Source organism: Oncorhynchus gorbuscha, linkage group LG04 (genome assembly GCF_021184085.1).
Source record: "Oncorhynchus gorbuscha isolate QuinsamMale2020 ecotype Even-year linkage group LG04, OgorEven_v1.0, whole genome shotgun sequence".
Lineage (NCBI taxonomy): Eukaryota > Metazoa > Chordata > Actinopteri > Salmoniformes > Salmonidae > Oncorhynchus > Oncorhynchus gorbuscha.
Window position 1 is genome coordinate 52,749,706 of NC_060176.1, and position 19,478 is coordinate 52,769,183.

A 19,478-nucleotide genomic window follows, 5' to 3' on the forward strand; every position below is an offset into this window, starting at 1 on the left:
ATAATTTACTCATTGTAATTTGTGAAGAAAAAATGCTGTTTGTCAAACAAACAGGCACAAAATACATTCTTGATAGCTCACTAAATGTGAATAGGATCTTGTTTTATATCAAAAGAGAGTAAACACACCTCTAAAATATATATATTGTGCGTTTGTAAATTATACTCAACCTGGTTCGGTGATATTCTCTATGATATTTTGGCGGGGTATCTTCATCAAATATTGATCATGCAAAAAAATGAAGAAATGTTGATACAGGGCACAAGGCCAGTGGCAAAGTTATCTACACTTAGTCACTATACCAAATTGATCTTATAGATGGGTTAGCTGACAACGTCACAAATTACGCACCCATGTCGATGGGGCAGAAGTCTGTGTGTTATGATTCTGGACGGTCAGATAGCTAGCAACAATGACAAGAAGCTCGTTTTAGATCATTGTGTATTGATACCATGTCTTGTTTTGAGGTGTTTTGCTTTTGTCACGTCTATGCTAATATGGCTAAAATTACAAATGTAACAATGTATTTGAGAGACAACAAGTGCTCATTGTGCAAATGTACTGTATTTATGTTTTCAATAAAGATTTGGAGAGGAAATATAGTTTACATGTTGTCAATCCTTTGATTCTATGTCAACCTGACTGTTTTGCTCCACAGTTGAGCATTCATTGGTTTTATTGCTAAACAACCCACCCGTCTATATATTTCTGTGACCCCTCAAAAGACACCCCATTGTAAATTCAGTCGTATAGTCCAAAGCCACTTCCAGTGTCATTGGATCTTTTAATGACAAAAGGCACTCCTGGTAATGCTGAGCTCCAATTGTCATTGTTGCAAACAAACATGACATACGACAAAGGCCCAGACTGTGGCAGAGCAATTCAAATAGAAAACTTCAACCAGAACCCTTAAGACTTCAATGATACCACTTTTTCAATAATAAAGTGTAATAAAGCAGATGAATAATGACAGAACCCTGGACTTTCCCCGCTAACAGATGTCATGGCCACTGGTGGAAAAGGCACACAAATGTCATACTTGAGTAAAAGTAAAGATACCTTAATAGAAAATGACTCAAGGAAAAGTCACCTAGTGAAATCCTACTTGAGTAAACATCTAAAAGTATTTGGTTTTAAATATACTTAAGTATCAAAAGTAAATGTAATTGTTAAAATATACTTAAGTATCAAAATTGAAAGAAAAAGTAGAAATAATTAAAAATTCCTTATATTAAGCAAACCAGATGGCACCAATTTATTTATTTTATTTGTAATTTATGGATAGCCAGGGGCACGCATCAACACATAATTTGCAAATGAAGCATGTGTTTAGTGAGTCTGCCAGATCAGAGGCAGTAAGGATGACCAGGGATGTTCTCTTGATAAGTGTGGGAACTAGACCATTTTCCTGTCCTGCTATGTACTGTATTCAAAATGTAACGAGAACTTTTGGGTGTCAGGGAAAATGTATGGAGTAAAAAGTACATCACTTTCTTTAGGAATGTAGTGAAGTAAAATAAAAAAGTTGTCAAAATAACGCAAAGCACAGATACCCAAAAAACAACATAAGTATTTTTACTTAAGAACTTTACACTACTGGTCATGGCAACACTGCAGTGGTTCCCCTCCTTACAGTTATCAGTAAAAGGCACACCATATAACCGCCATACATCTAATTGCATATTATCTTTCTAGGAGAGGAATAAATATCATATGCATGTTTTTATATTAGACCAGCCTAGTGTTTGTTCAGTCAATTGCTGAGTTCACTATTCACATGAGCCTCAAATGAACCTCACGATGTGAATAAAAACTTTGAAACAGCCACAAGATAGCAATGTTGGTTCAAAGAGTTACTCAGCCAAAGATCTATCTGGACCATTGAGGTCATGGAATTCAAAATCAAATTGGGAGACAAAATATGTTATGTCCAGGGGGAGAGGTGTTGGTTGAAGAGATTACCAGAGGGACAAGGGTAAAACACGTAAACATGCTATTTACATAAACTGTAAACTACCTAACAACCCACACCTCCCCATACCAATAGAGCACTCACAGTCACACTGACTCACGCACGCAAGTACTTAGACATACTGGCTGTGGTTACAGAGGAGTGATGATAGACAAGAAAACAGACTCCGGTGTGTCTTCGCTCTGCTCCTCTGGCAGATGGTTGACAGGATCCAACTCTATTGTAGGAGTCACAGCTGTTTTTATTCTCTGGGGCACATAGAATATATAGAAGAACAGGTTAAGAATCACATAAATAATTTAATTTCTTATGGTGTCTGCTGATGCCCGGACTGCACTTTTGTTATTTATATGACTGTCATGTGGGATAAAAAGTACAGTATCAGTACAGTGTGTGTGCGCAGTCTGGTCTCGTATACTAAACGTAACATAGAAATAGTAAATCCAGGGCATTCAAATGAGTATGATATGTTACGCTTGGCATGGTTACATTAGACAGATGGTTACTTAAGGCAAAAACTAAAGTAGTGTGGTTGATTGGGAGGACAGGTTGGCATATAATGCAAACGTCTAGCAACCCAAAGGTTGCAAGTTCGAATTTCATCATGGACAACTTTAGCATTTTGGATCATTTGGGACTTTTCAACTGATTAGCATGTTAGAGCTAACCCTAACCCCTACCTTTTATCCTAACTCCTAAACTTAAACCTACCCCTAGCCTAGCTAACTTTAGCCAGCTAGCTACGTTAGCCACCTAGCTTGAATTTCAAATCAAACTTTATTTGTCACATGCGCCGAATACAACAAGTGTCGACTTTACCATGAAATGCTTACTTATAAGCCCTTAACCAACAGTGCAGTTCAAGAAGAGTTAAGAAAATATTTACCAAGTAGACTAAAATAAAAAGTAATAATAAAATGTAACACAATAAGAATAACGAGGCTATATACCGGGGGCACCGGTACCGAGTAAGTGTGCGGTGGTACAGGTCAGTTGAGGTCATTTGTACATTTGTACCGGTACCGGTTGCCGTGCGCTTGCCGTGCGGTAGCAGAGAAAACAGTCTATAACTTGGGTGACTGGAGTCTCTGACAATTTTATGGGCTTTCCTCTGACACCGCCTATTATATAGGTCCTGGATGGCAGGAAGCTTGGCCCCAGTGATGTACTGCGCCGTTCGCTCTACCCTCTGTAGTGCCTTACAGTCAGATGGCGAGCAGTTGCCATACCAGGCGGTGATGCAACCGGTCAGGATGCTCTCGATGGTGCAGCTGTGGAACCTTTTGAGGATCTGGGGACCCATGCCAAATCTTTTCAGTCTCCCGAGGGGAAAGGTTTTGTTGTGCCCTCTTCACAACTGTCTTGGTTTGTAACATATTGTACGTTTTGCAAATTTGTAACATATAATACAAATTGTAATTTGTAACATATTATACGAAATGAGCTTTGGGCATCCACAAATTAATACATACCATACGAAACGTAATATATCATACTAAATGGTGTGTCTCGGATTTTCGTACAGAATAATAAGAAATGTCTGAGACCAGGATGGGGTGTTTGTGTGTAATATGAATACAATGCATGTATGTATAATACGAATACAATGCATGTATGTATAATACGAATACAATGCATGTATATATAATATGAATACAATTCTAATACGAATACAATTTGTATTATACATACATACATACATACATACATACATACATACATACATACATACATACATACATACATACATACATACATACATACATACATACATACATACATACATACATACATACATACATACATAATAATAATAAATGCCATTTAGCAGACGCTTTTATCCAAAGCGACTTACAGTACATACATACATACATACATACATACATACATACATACATACATACATACATACATACATACATACATACATACATACATACATAATAATAATATGCATACATTACATACATAATAATAATAATAAATGCCATTTAGCAGACGCTTTTATCCAAAGCGACTTACAGTACATACATACATACATACATACATACATACATACATACATACATACATACATACATACATACATACATACATACATACATACATACATACATACATACATACATACATACATACATACATACATACATACATACATACATACATACATACATACATACATACATACATACATACTAGTATATAAGCAAAGTATGTATGCATGATGCTACAACAGTATCTGTGAGCTATATTTATGTAAGTATCAGTATGTGTGTTTGTTTTGGTTTACTGAAAGAATGCTCACCTGCAGCAGTGAGCCCTTATTTCTGCAGATCTCTTGCAGGGCTCCCAGTGGGATCCACACAATGGAGACCAGGGAGATTCCCCAGCCCACCACCTCTGCCCAGACAGGGTATGTGTATGACTTCCCATAGCGAGCTGGCGTGTACTGGATGATGCTGGAGATCAGAATGCACTACAGGGGAGGATAGGAGAGGCAAACAATCTCACTTTAACTCACATGGAGCAGGTTAGACTTGGATGAAACCTCTAAGCCTTACGACAATCACTACTATAACGACTACAAAAAGTAAAACACCACAAATAGAAAATACATTAAATCCTCATCACCATCATAACTATGCTAATTGTACTCCTCCTCATCATCAGCCAGCCCAAGCACTCACCAGGACCAGCACAGGGGAGAACACCATCCAGCAGGAGCGGAAATAGATGTTGGGAGCCTTTCCCAACATTCTCTTGATCATGATGGTCATCCGACGCAATCCTGTAAAAACATATTGCATTAAATACTTAAATTAACTTCGAGACATACAGTACATACTGTATATAGAGCAAAGTGTATGTGGACACATGCTTGTCGAACATCTCATTCCAAAATCATGGGCATTAATATGGGTATCCCCTTTGCTGCTATAACAGCTTACACTCTTCTGGGAAGGCTTTCCACTAGTTGTTGGAACATTGCTACTTGCTTCCGTTCAGTCACAAGACCATTAGTGAGGTCGGGCACTGATGTCGGGTGATTCGGCCTTGCTTGCAATCGGCATTCCAATTGATCCCAAAGGTGTTCGATGATCATGCTGAAACAGGAAAGGGCCTTCCCCAAACTGTTACCACAAAATTGGAAGCACGGAATTGCCTCGAATGTCATTGTATGCTGTAGCGTTAAGATTTCCCTTCACTGGAACTAAGGGGCCATGCCCGAACCATGAAAGACAGCCCAGACCATTATTCCTCCTCCACAAAACTTTACAGTTGGCACTATGCATTGGGGCAAGTAGCATTCTCCTGGCATCCGTCAAACCCAGATTCATCCATCGGCCTGCCAGATGGTGAAGCGTGATTCATCTCTCCAGAGAATGCGTATCCACTGCTCCAAGACTTGGCATTGCGTATGGTGATCTTAGGCTTGTGTGCGGCTGCTCGGCCATGGAAACCCATTTCATGAAGCTCCCAACAAACAGTTCTTGTGCTAACGTTGCTTACAGAGGCAGTTTGGAACTCGGTAGTGAGTGTCGCAACCGAAGACAGATGGTTTTTTACGCGCTTCAGCACTCGGCGGTCTAGTTCTGTGAGCATGTGTGTTTTCCCATTTCGTGGCTGAGACGTTGACAAACTGACTTGTTGGAAAGTTGGCATCCTATGATGGTACCACATTGAAAGTCACTGAGCTCTTCAATAAGGCCATACTACTGCCAATATTTGTCTCTAACAATTGTATGGCTATGTGCTCGATTTTATACACCGGTCAGCAGGTGTGGCTGAAATAGCAGAATCCACACATTTGAAGGGGTACCCACATACCTTTGTATATATAGTGTATTTTTCTTGGATAAATAAAGTCCTGTAAGATCTAACTCATAATCAGGATGTTACGTAATCAAATACTGTAAGACCAAAATCCTTTCGAGGCTGTTGAATGTCATCAATAAGGGTAGAGAAGGGGCTGGGTATTACCGAAAACCCAGCAGACAGCGATGACTTCAAAGAAGGACAGGAACATGAGCGACACCACAGCAGTGTAGTGGTCCATCAGCTGGAACACATACATGCCCCCCTGTGGAGACAGAGTCGCTTTAGTCGTGTACGGATAAAAACCTAAATACAGTGCCTTCGGAAATTATTCAGACCCCTTGACTTTTTCCACACTTTGTTACATTACAGCCATATTCTAAAATGGATTAAATAAAAACATTTCCTCAGCAATCTAGATACAATACCCCATAATGACTGCCAAATCAGCAGCAACTCATCCTGGGTTCCAGCAAAATTAAGGCAATTTCTACCATTTTTAAAAACATTACAATACATTCACAGATTTCACAACACACCGTGTGCCCAAAGGCCCCTACTCCACCACTACCACATATCTTCAGTACTAAATCCATGTTTATGTATAGTGCGTATGTTATTGTGTGTGTGTGTGTGTGTGTGTGTGTGTGTGTGTGTGTGTGTGTGTGTGTGTGTGTGTGTGTGTGTGTGTGTGTGTGTGTGTGTGTGTGTGTGTGTGTGTGTGTGTGTGTGTGTGTGTGTGTGTGTGTGTGTGTGTGTGTGTGTGTGTGTGTGTGTGTGTGTGTGTGTGTGTGTGTGTGTGTGAGCCTTACTTCACAGTCCCCGCTGTTCCATAAGGTGTTTTTTTAATCTGTTTTTTAAATCTTATTTTACTGTTTGCGTCAGTTACTTGATGTGGAATAGAGTTCCATGTAGTCATGGCTCTATGTAGTACTGTGTGCCTCCATAGTCTGTTCTGGACTTGGGAACTGTGAAGAGACCTCGTGACATGTCCTGTGGGGTATGCATGGGTGTCCAAGCTGTGTGCCAGTTGTTTAGACAGACAGCTCAGTGCATTCAACATGTCAATACCTCTCATAAATAAAAGTAGTGATGAAGTCAATCTCTCCTCCACTTTCAGCCAGGAGAGATTGACATGCATATTATTAATATTAGCTCTCTGTGTACATCCAAGGGCCAGCTGTGCTGCCCTGTTCTGGGCCAATTACCAATCTGAGCCAAAAAAGTGGCACCTGACCACATGACTGAATAGTAGTCAAGGTGCGACAAAACCAGGGCCTGTAGAATCTGCCTTGTTGATAGTGTTAAGGCAGAGCATCGCCTTATAGACAGACTTCTCCCCATCTTAGCTATTACTGCATTAATATGTTTTGACCATGATAGTTAACAATCTAGGGTTACTCCAAGCAGTTAAGCCATCTCAACTTGCTCATTTTCCACATTATTTATTACAATATTTAGTTGAGGTTTAGGGGTTAGTGAGTGTTTTGCTCCAAATACAATGCTTTTAGTTTTAGAAATATTTAGGGCTAACTTATTCCTTGCCACCCACTCTGAAACTAACTGCAGCTCTTTGTTGAGTGTTGCAGTCATTTCAGTCGCTGTAGTAGCTGATGTGTATAGTGTTGAGTCATCCGCATACATACTTTGAGTAAAGCCAGTGTCAGTGGCATGCCGTTAGTAAAAATTGAAAAAAGCAAGGGGCCTAAACAGCTACCCTGGGGAATTCCTGATTCTAACTGGATTATATCTGAGAGGCTTCCATTCAAGAACACCCTCTGTGTTCTGTTAGACAAGTAACTCATTATCCACATTATAGCAAGGGGTGTAAAGCCATAACACATACGTTTTTACAGCAGCAGACTATGATCGATAATGTCAAAAGCTGCACTGAAGTCTAACAAGCCCCCGATAATTTTATCATCAGTCATTTGTGTAATTGCTGTGCTTGTTGAGTGTCCTTCCCTATAGCTTGCTGAAATTCTGTTGTCAATTTGTTTACTGTGAAATAGCATTGTATCTGGTCAAACACAATTTTTTACAGATGTTTACTAAGGTTTGCATCCTGTTTCCGTTAATCATCCTTGAGATGTTCCTACAACTTGATTGGAGTCCACCTGTGGTAAATTCAATTGATTGGGCATGATTTGAAAAGGCACACACCTGTCTATATAAAGGTCCCACAGTTGACAGTGCACGTCAGAGCAAAAACCAAGCCATGAAGTCGAAGGAATTGTCTGTAGAGCTCAGAGACAGGATTGTGTTGAGGCACAGATCTGGGGAAGGGTCCCAAGAACACAGTGGCATCCCATCATTCTTAAATGGAAGAAGTTTGGAACCCCCAAGACTCTTCGTAGTGCTGGCCGCTCGGCCAAACTGAGCAATCGGGGGAGAAGGGCCTTGGTCAGGGAGGTGACCAAGAACCCGGTGGTCACTCTGACAGAGCTCCAGAGTTCCTCTGTGAAGATGGGAGAACCTTCCAAAAGGACAAACATCTCTGCAGCTCTCCACCAATCAGGCCTTTATGGTAGAGTGGCCAGATGGAAACTACTCCTCAGTAAAAGGCACATGCCGGCCCACTTGGAGTTTGCCAAAAGCCACCTAAAGACTCTCAGACCATGAGAAACAAGATTCTCTGGTCTGATGAAGCAAAGTTTGAACTCTTTGGCCTGAATGCAAAGCGTCACGTTTGGAGGAAACCTGGCACCATCCCTACGGTGAAGCATGGTGGTGGCAGCCTCATGCTGTGGGGATGTTTTTCAGCGGCAGGGACTGGGAGACTAGTCAGGATCGAGGGAAAGATGAACAAAGCAAAGTTCAGAGAGATCCTGAGGTCTCCTGACGCCTCCTGTCTCAGCCTCCAGTATTTATGCTGCAGTAGTTTATTAATCGGGGGGCTAGGGTCCGTTTGTTATATCTGGAGTACTTCTCCTGTCCTATTCGGTGTCCTGTGTGAATCTAAGGGTGCGTTCTCTAATTATCTCCTTCTCTCTTTCTTTCTCTCTCTCGGAGGACCTGAGCCCTAGGACCATGTCCCAGGACTACCTGACATGATGACTCCTTGCTGTCCCCAGTCCACCTGGCCGTGCTGCTGCTCCAGTTTCAACTGTTCTGCCTTATTATTATTCGACCATGCTGGTCATTTATGAACATTTGAACATCTTGGCCATGTTCTGTTATAATCTCCACCCGGCACAGCCAGAAGAGGACTGGCCACCCCACATAGCCTGGTTCCTCTCTAGGTTTCTTCCTAGGTTTTGGCCTTTCTAGGGAGTTTTTCCTAGCCACTGTGCTTCTACACCTGCATTGCTTGCCGTTTGGGGTTTTAGGCTGGGTTTCTGTACAGCACTTTGAGATATCAGCTGATGTACGAAGGGCTATATAAATAAATGTGATTTGATTTGATCCTTAATGAAAACCTGCTCAGGACGTCAGACTGGGGCGAAGGTTCACCTTCCAACAGGACAACGACCCTATGCGCACAGAGTCGCTTCAGGACAAGTCTCTGAATGTCCTTGAGTGGCCCAGCCAGAGCGCGGACTTGAACCCAATGGAACATCTATGGAAAGATCTGAAAATATCTGTGCAGTGACGCTTCCCTTCCAACCGGAGAGCTTGAGAGGATCTGCAGAGATGAATAGGAGAATCTACCCAAATATAGTTGTGCCAAGCTTGCAGCATCATACCGAAGAAAACTTGAGGATGTAATCGCTGCCAAAGATGCTTCAACAAAGTACTGAGTAAAGGGTCTGAATACTTATGTAAATGTGATAGTTTTTTATTTGTAATACATTTGCAAACATTTCTAAAAACCTATTTTTGCTTTGTCATTACGGGGTCTTGTGTGCAGATTGATGAGGGGGGGGGGTCATTTAATCCATTTTAAAATAAGGCTGTAAAGTAGCAAAATGTGGAAAAAGTCAAGGGGTCTGAATACTTCCCGAAGGAACTGTTAACAGGTCCAATCATGTTCATACAGTCTACGTCACAGAAACAGAGAGGAGGAGGGGTGGGGATTACCCCATGAATAGTAATTATATCTGACAGGATTACCTTACCTTAGTGATGTGAGGAATGCCTAGAAGGAAGCCCATAACACAGACGGCCAGAACAATGACCTCCTGTCTCTTCAGGACACGCAGCACCTTAGGGCCGAAGCCATCTATTATGGACGTCACCGCCACCTCCACCATGGCAAACTGCAGGGCACAGTACAGCACAGTGGACATTTACACGGAGATCTGGATTTGAGACTGGGGACTGTTTTTGGGTAGTGTGATGTAAATACAGCAAATGTTGATCGCTCTCTCACTCAGTTTAGAGGTAGAATTGGTTCCTGTGGATTCTGTTCTCTATTTGCCATAAAAAAAAATATAAAAAATGCACAAGCACCGCCTGTACCAGAATTTGGTTGAGTGGTAACACTGCCAACTCCAGAGTACATGCGCGGTTAGGGTTAAATTCCCTGGTCAGGCATTTCTACACTTCCTTTCTTCCCTCCTCTGTCTCGCTCTCTCCTACCATGAATCAACATTTTTAAAAGGTATTGTAATTGTTCATGAGCTAAAATGTTGTATGTGTCTAACCTGGCTGTCCAGTCCCAGGCAGAGAAGCATGAAGAAGAACAGAGGAGCCCACAACTGTGGCAGAGGCATAGTGGAGAAGACCTCTGGATACACCACAAACACCAAGCCAGGACCTGTGGCACGAAAACACAAACATACCATAGAATGGTACTTTGTTGAGAACATTTTAGAGATAAATGACACCAGTGGTTATTCTCAACTTAAACAAGGAAGTCAAAACATTCAATAATAAAACACGGTACATGGGTCACCTTTTCCACCCTCAAAACACTTCAATAATTCATGCAGTTGACCACATCCGTAATTTGACCTAACAAAAAACATTAGAGCACAGAAGTGCTCTTCATACAATCATGAAGGGAATGAAACCGAGCCAGATCATATAGAATGTCCTGAACACCTCACAATCACCTGACTGTATACAGCCATTACTTCACAGTCACAGAACAAACTATCTAGTCAATAATTTGAGAGCTAGGGACTAAGGTTCTCTGCATTTTTGTCAAAATTGAGTTGTTGACATAGCCTTGTTCTATTCCATGTTCTCTACCTATTTAGTACTCGAAATAGCCCAATTTATGTTGTTACGTTCAAATGAATACATGATCAAAAATTGCTGACATCACTCAAACTAGTGAGGGTTTGGAACTTTAAAGCCAATTATCTCAATATCCTCTTTTTGCAAATAGAACCTTAAAGAGTCCCAAGCTCTTGAATTTCCATACACCAGATGTCGGTGTAGAATTGTCAGTCAGCAGTGAGACAATTGTGTGTTTCAAAGCCGGTATCTGAGACCATATGTGGGACTGAGCCAAGCCTGAGCAGGTGCTCATAAGCAGTGCCTGGCAGGCACACTGGTTAATCCCTACTTTACTTTCTCCAAAGGTCTTAATTCACCGTGTGAACAATTACACGTTTTGCTGTTTCACCTGGAGTTCACCTTAAGATAACCCACGTTTAATTCATCATTCATTTCAATTAGATAGATCTATCTACAGTGAATTCGGAAAATATTCAGACACCTTCACTTTATTATGTTACAGCCTTATTCTAAAAATGTATTATATAAAAACATGTCCTCAACCTACACACACAATACCCCATAATGACAAAGTGAAAACAGATTTTTAGAAATGTTTGCAAATTGATTGAAAATAACAGAAATAAATTATTTACATAAGTATTCAGACCCTTTGTTATGAGACTCTAAATTGAGCTCAGGTGCATCCTGTTTCAATTTATCCTCCTTGAGATGTTTCTACAACTTGATTGGACTCCACCTGTGGTAAATTCAATTGATTGGACATCATTTGGAAAGGCACACACCTCTCTATTTAATATCCCACAGTTGACAATGTCAGTTTGGAACCACCAAGAGTCTTCCTAGAGCTGGCCGCCTGGCCCAAAACTGAGCAATCGGGGGAGAAGGGCCTTGGTCAGGGAGGTGAGCACTCTGACACAGCTCCAGAGTTCCTCTGTGAAGATGGGAGAACCTTCCAGAAGGACAACCATCTTTGCAGCACTCCACAAATCAGGCCTTTATGGTAGAGTAGCCAGACGGAAGCCATGACAGCCCGCTTGTTTGCCAAAAGGCACCTAAAGACTCCCAGACCATGAGAAATAAGATTCTCTACAAGATTCTCTGGTCTGATGAAACCATGATTGAACTATTTGGCCTGAATGCCAAGGTTCACGCCTGGAGGAAACCTGAACGGTGAAGCATGGTGGTGGCAGCTCAATACTGTGGTGATGTTTTTCAGCGACAGGGACTGGGAGACTAGGAAAGACTGAGAAAGATGAACGGTGCAAAGTGCAGAGAGATCCTTGATGAAAACCTGCTCCAGAGTGCTCAGGACCTCAGACTGGGGCGAAGGTTCACCTTCCAACAGGACAACGACCGTAAGAACACAGCCAAGACAATGCAGTGGTGGCTTTAGAACAAGTCTCTGAATGTCCTTGAGTGGCCCAGCCAGAGCCCGGACTTGAACCTGATCGCTGGAGAGACATGAAAATGTCTGTGCAGCTACACTGCCCATCCAACCTGACAGAGCTTGAGAGGATCTGCAGAGAAGAATTGGACAAACTCCCCAAGTACAAGTGTGCCAAGCTTTTGGCGTCATACCCAAGAAGACTCAAGGTAGTAATCGCTGACAACAAAGTCATGAGTAAAGGGTAAATGTTTTATTTTTAATAAACAGATACTTTCAACATGGCACCGTCAATTTGATTTGGCTTTGTCTTTATGGAGTATTGTGTGTGTAAAATTATATATATATATATATATATATATATATATATACATACATATATACATATATATATATAGATACATACAGTGCCTTGCGAAAGTATTTGGCCCCCTTGAACTTTGCGACCTTTTGCTACATTTCAGGCTTCAAACATAAAGATATAAAACTGTATTTTTTTGTGAAGAATCAACAAGTGGGACACAATCATGAAGTGGAACGACATTTATTGGATATTTCAAACTTTTTTAACAAATCAAAAACTGAAAAATTGGGCGTGCAAAATTATTATAGAATAATAGTGAAGACGTCAAAACTATTTGATAACACATAGTGTAGTCAATATATCATGTAGTAACCATAAAAGTGTTAAATTATAAATTATTTATATTTTAGAGTCTTCAAATAGCCACCCTTTGCTTTGATGACAGCTTTGCACATTTGGCAATCTCTCAATTAGCTTCATGAGGTAGTCACCTGGAACGCATTTCAGTTAACAGGTGTGCCTTGTTAAAAGTTCATTTGTGGAATTTCTTTCCTTCTTAATGCGTTTGAGCCAATCCGTTGTGTTGTGAAAAGGTAGGGGTGGTATACAGAAGATAGCCCTATTTGGTATAAGTCCAAGTCCATATTATGGCAAGAACAGCTCAAATAAGCATAGTGAAATGACAGTCCATCGTTACTTTAAGACAGTCAATTTGGAGATTTTGAAGAACTTTGAAAGTTTCTTCAAGTGCAGTCGCAAAAACCATCAAGCACTATGATGAAACTGACTCTCATGAGGACCGCCACAGGAAAGGAAGACCCAGAGTTACCTCTGCTGCAGAGGATAAGTTCATTAGAGTTACTAGCCTCAGAAATTGCAGCCCAAATAAATGCTTCAGAGTTCAAGTAACAGACATCTCAACATCAACTATTCAGAGGAGACTTGAATCAGGCCTTCATGTTTGAATTGCTGCAAAAAAACACTACTAAAGAACACCAATAAGAAGAAGAGACTTTCTTGGGCCAAGAAACAATGTACTTTAGACCAGTGGAATTCTGTCCTTTAGTCTGATGAGTCCAAATGTGACATTTTTGTTTCCAACTTCTGTCTTTGTGAGACGCAGAGTAGGTGAACGGATGATCGCTGGATGTGTGGTTCCCACCGTGAACCATGGAAGAGGAGGTGTGATGGTGCTCTGCTGGTGACACTATCAGTGATTTATTTAGAATTCAAGGCACACTTAACTAGCATGGCTACCACAGCATTCTGCAGCGATACGCCATCCCATCTGGTTTGGGCTTAGTGGGACTATCATATGTTTTTCAATAGGACAAGGACCCAACCCACCTCCAGGCTGTGTAAGGGCTATTTGACCAAGAAGGAGAGTGATGGTTCTGCATCAGATGACCTGGCCTCCACAACCACCCAACCTCAACCCACTTGAGATGGTTTGGGAGGAGTTGGACTGCAGAGTGAAGGAAAGTTACAACAGACAGTAATAATCACTTGCAGTGAGAAAATGAGAGAATGAAAGAGAGAACTAAAAAGGGGCAAAGCAAGACTTCAATAAGGCTAATTTCCAGACTGCGTCATGTTCTCAATTTACTAGGGAAAAAATAACCCACTCCACAAGACAGAAGTGACACTAATGTGTCTGTGTTTTGCAGATTTGTTTTATAGTTCCAAAACGTTGTGTTTATTTTTGGAGCTTCACCCAATCCCAGGTAGCCACAGCTTAGGATAGGACTGAGAATAGAAGAACTGTTCTGTTGATTTAAACATCTTTAGATGAGTCATCATGATATCAATTACTTTGGAAACCCAGGTGAAGCTTTCCCACCGGTCATAGAGGTCAATTCAATGTCTATTCCACGTTGGTTCAATGTACATTTCATTGAAATGACATGGAAACAACGTTGATTCAACCAGTGGGGTCACACTGGCATGCTAACTGGTCACCCAGGTACCCTCAGTGAGTGGGTCCAAGTAATCTCTTTCTCCACAAAAATGTAAAACTATTAGATTGGTGTTGTCATTGGCTGGAGGGAGCGATTTCCATGTACCAGTCATTTCTTTCAAATCCACAAAGGGAAGTGAACAAGGTTAGTGGGATGCAACCAGTCTGATGCTGCCTGGCCCAGGCCTCTGAGCTCAGTCCGTCTGTCTGTCCGTCTGCCTGCTGGGTAGGGAGGGAGGACTCTGTCTGCCTCTACATAAACACCCACTCCAAACGCTGTAGTTTTCCACTCCGGCATCCCAGAGAGAAGTGCATCCTTGTGACTGAATCCCTTTGTATTCTACTCTGTGTTCTTGTTTTTCCCCATGGGATGGAGGCAACACTCAACTCCAAAGTTTTCCAGGGACTAATAAATGGAGGAAGGTGTTGGTTCTGAACTCAATTTGACTTCCATGGGTATCATTCCCAGGAGTTCACAATATGTGTATACTTCAAAGTGACATGGGTCATGTTTGACCTCCTTCCATTTATACCCACTAAACATCTGTCAATGATGGGAGGGGTTGTTTGGTCAATCAATACCTATTGACTATTACAAATGAACACTATTCAAGGTATTTACAAACATAGTGCTGAAATAAATGTGATGAATCATGATGCCCTGGACCATGAGAGGAAGTTTTAGGAGATAACCCATCAATTAGACATGTAATAGCTACTCTGGAAATAAAAGTCATATCAGTTGATCAGTGGCAGTCAGTGCAGTTTTACATGAGGGAGGACTTTTTTTTAATGAGCATGGATTTATTTCTATTACAGCATGTGGATGATTGTCATTCATATTCCATTAACCCAGTTCAATGTAACAACGATAGGTTTAGGGTACCACATGATACTAACATTTTCCCTATACCCATCATGAGGATGCTACAACCTAGCCTATGAATGTTCAACTATTGTCTTGCTCTCTCTTTGAGTCAAATACTCACCACATTTTATGCACTGCACTGCTAGCTGTAATGTATGCTTTCAGTACTAGATTCATTCTCTGATCCTTTGATTGGGTGGACAACATGTCAGTTCATGCTGCAAGAGCTCTGATCGGAGGACATTCTCCAACCTGAGGTTGTCATAATTACTGTGCAAGTCTATGGAAGGGGGTGAGAACCATGAGCCTCCTAGGTTTTGTATTGAAGTCAATGTACCCAGAGGAGGGAAGCTAGCTGTCCTCTGGCTACACCATGGTGCTACCCTACAGAGTGCTGTGGAGGCTACTGTCGACCTTATTTGCAAAATAGTGTGTTTTAGTCAATTATTTGGTGACGTGATTATATTTAGTACAGTTTTATCTAAAAATGATAACTTTTTAAATGTTTTAAAAATATATATTTTTAATGAAATTTACTGTGGAGTATGGTCCTCCCCTTCCTCCTCTGAGGAGCCTCCACTGAAGTAGATGGATGAACAGCAATCAAAGAAGTCCCACTTAAACAGGAAGTACTTACCATCTGTGGCGATGTTTTCCACTGGGAGGTTGTGTACATGAGCCATGTAGCCGATTGCTGAGAATATCACAAAGCCAGCCAGGATACTGGTGGCCGAGTTAGCTAAAGAGACAATCAATGTGTCCCTAGGGGAGGACAAGAAAACAAACACAACAGTCAGACTGATGGGATTTCTCAGAGTCAAGTGGATCTCTAAGGAGAACACTTAGCTCTGAGGGCTAAAACTAGCCGTTTGGTTTGAAGAACAGTCTGTGGTGAGTAACTACAGTAACTGGCCAGGGACAAGCAACATGGTTGGTTGCTTCTGAGGAGTAACCAAGCACTTGTGTAACAACCAGTTCCACTGAGGCTAATAGTGTTCTCAATTCTGAAATACCATTTCAGTCTGCAAAACAACATCCTCATCGCACATGCTACGTCTATTTAGCTATTCTCACAGAACTAAGATAGAATAACACTGATTTGAACTAGATATGACTTTAAAAGGAGGAGCAGCAGTGCCTCCCTTAGAAGTATGTATGGACGGGTTTTAGACATTGATAACATTACATGCTCACACAGGGATCTTTTGTGTTTACATTTTTTATTGATACCAATCATGGGAAACAGCACTACAGTGTACACTGGCACATTTTTAAGGTCACAATTCGGGAATGTATTAATGGATCTGTGGATGTACAAAATATGGTGGGACTTATTGAGAAGACACAGTTAACTACTCTTAGTCACCATGAGAGGCAGCAGTGGGACGTCTTCGTGGTTGCCAAGGGAAAATCAGGCTTCCCCCAAAAATGGACTTTTTTAAAATGAAAAATAAAATAAATGTATATTTCGTCTCTGTGTTTCATAATTTTCTCTCAATTCATAAGAGGCTGAATGTATCTCACCGGAGAAAGCATCCGAGCGAGCGAAACAGCTTCCCTCGGTCTCTGTATGTGTAGCACATCTTTCTGATGCCATCTGGTCAAAATTAGTATGATATTGATGCCGCCGTAGCATTGAATTCAAGGGAAGCCAGCGAGCATTTGGCCTCCGTTGATATTTTTCTTTATACAATAGCCATTCAGCGTTGAGCCAAACTGAGTGAGATCAACTGTGAATAGTCCTGGCGCACAACAAAAAAAAGTATGAAGGGAAGGATTTGGCTTCGCGCCAAATGTAATTTGACAACACATTTTTTTGAATTGATGCTTTACGTTGTGTTGTTGTCCTCTGGTGGCTAGCTAGCTAGGTAAAATTGTCCTTTTACTAAATTAGCCATGAACGGAGATTTGGACTTGTGGTTTTACTTACGTAATTCTCCGTACTGGCCAATAATTATAACAACGATTCTGATCCAACCATAAATTCATACATTGTGCCTCTGGCTTGAGAGGATGGAAGTTCAATATGTAGCTAGATGTAGTAGGCTAATGTTAACTAGCAAGTATTTTAGCCAGGTACCTTAGGACAACACAAACTAAAAGTGTGTACTGTATGACAGCGTCAAAAACCGTTTCAGCAACATGAGAGAGGAGGATGGCATTGGCGTTTCTCTACAAGTAGGTTGAGTCAACATGTTTTTTCTACTTACGCATGCACACACACACACACAAATCAGTACCATGGACAGCCACATGATATTTAGCTTACGTTGAATGGACTAAATAGTTTTTGGAATCTTTTAGTTGTCACTGTATTTATTAGACTAAGCATAGGTGATTTAATGATATTGAAATGGTGCTGGAGTAGTGGAGGCCGCTCCTGTTTTCTTTGTGACTTGCGGTAACTCTCCAATGTTCTAAATCAATAGTTGTTTAGTAGTCCAAAAATGTCAGAAACATTAAGTCGATTGACCATGCTGTAGGTTATGTAACTGTTTGTTACGTGCAATATGTTTTGTGGACTTCACCGGACAGATGTTGCTCTCCGGTTTTGTGATGAAACAAATGTGTTGTTAAATTTATTCTGCCAATGTGTCTTCTTATTGTTTCGGCCTAGGCCAAAATATCACATTGTCAAGGCATATGAACCAACATGTTATAGAGCAAACAACGCAATTATCAAAACACATAGGTTGTAATATGGCTTTTATTCCTAAAATTGGCTTCCCCAGTGATTTTACCCACGCACCACTACTGAGAGGCAGTTATTATTTTTTAACTATAGATTTACACTGTGGATCTGCAGACAATCATGGTAAAGACAAAGTGGTACTGTAGTGGTTGGTATAGGAGACTGCATGTCTAACCTAAGGATGTTATTGTTGAACTTGTTGTAACTGGCCATGGAGATCATGGAGCCAAATCCAATTCCAATGGAGTTGAATACCTGGGCTGCAGCGTTAACCCACACCTGCAGAACGGCAGAGGTGAGTGGATAAAGGTGAGAGAGGGACACAATTTCTTTACTCATACTGTAAAACAAGAACACAAATACACTTCTAGGTGGTTTCCCAGTAACAGATTAAGCCTAATCCTGGACTAAAATAATTTTTCAATGTTGTCCAAGACAATGTTGTCTTAGAAAAAAAAAGTGCTATCTAGAACCTAAAAGGGTTCTTCGGCTGTCCCCATAGGAGAACCCTTTGAAGAACCCTTTTTTGTTTCCACAGAGGTTTTGACATGGAACATAAAAAGGTTCTCCTATGGGGACAGCCGAAGAACCCTTTTTTCTAAGAGTGTAGTAGACTTAATGTGTGTCCGGGAAACCACCCCTTAATCCTCATTGATCCTCTCCTACAGTATGTCAGACCTGAACTTCAAGCAGCTTGCTCCACTTAGGCTTCAGGAAGTAGAGCATCCCATCCTTGGCCCCGGGAAGCTGGACATTGTTGATGAGCAAGGCGAACAGAATAAAGTATGGGAACGTGGCTGTGAAATAAACAACCTAAAGCACAGAGAGTGAGAAGAAAACATATTAATTAAGTATAATATTAGATTAAATGCATTGTATTTATTTCGTATTTTATTAGGATCCACATAAGCTACAACCAAGCTGCAGCTACTCTTCCTGGGCTCCACACAAAACATATAACATGACAAAATACATAACATTAATAGACAATTACAGCTGAAGGACAGAACTACATAAAATATCAATACATAACATTAATATACAGGTAATAGATCATTTATTCTCCATGTGCTACTTACGACTATTATTGCCTTATCATACCGGAATAATAAAGCCCCAGTGCACTCAATTTGTGGAAAAAATAAATACTAAATATATCAATTCTCTACTGACTAACATCAGTAATCTGATAATATGGAGCAGGACGCCCTTACTCTGAGGCTTTGCTTACAATTGCTTTCTCTGAGTAGGCCCTGATATCCTGATGCCAAGGGCATATCTTATCTTTAACCCAAACACCAGCTGTGCTCGGGAGGGGGATGCTACAGCTATTTAGGTCAGAGGTGTTGTGC

General features: G+C 41.0%; 1 protein-coding gene across 1 annotated transcript in view; it reads right to left on the bottom strand.

The window, feature by feature from the left end:
* Positions 1–1,403: 1,403 nt before the first annotated feature.
* The window catches only part of LOC124034262 (sodium- and chloride-dependent GABA transporter ine-like), a 54,389-nt gene continuing 36,314 nt past the window's right edge, over positions 1,404–19,478 (bottom strand). The window contains exons 5-13 of the mRNA XM_046347195.1: positions 18,805–18,939; positions 18,302–18,405; positions 16,072–16,196; positions 10,378–10,490; positions 9,850–9,990; positions 5,957–6,056; positions 4,663–4,763; positions 4,281–4,451; positions 1,404–2,220 (exon numbers count right to left, since the gene is read on the bottom strand). Of these exons, the coding sequence (XP_046203151.1) occupies positions 2,104–2,220; positions 4,281–4,451; positions 4,663–4,763; positions 5,957–6,056; positions 9,850–9,990; positions 10,378–10,490; positions 16,072–16,196; positions 18,302–18,405; positions 18,805–18,939 (1,107 nt within the window). The 3' untranslated portion in view covers positions 1,404–2,103. The remainder of the gene's footprint in view (positions 2,221–4,280; positions 4,452–4,662; positions 4,764–5,956; positions 6,057–9,849; positions 9,991–10,377; positions 10,491–16,071; positions 16,197–18,301; positions 18,406–18,804; positions 18,940–19,478) is intronic.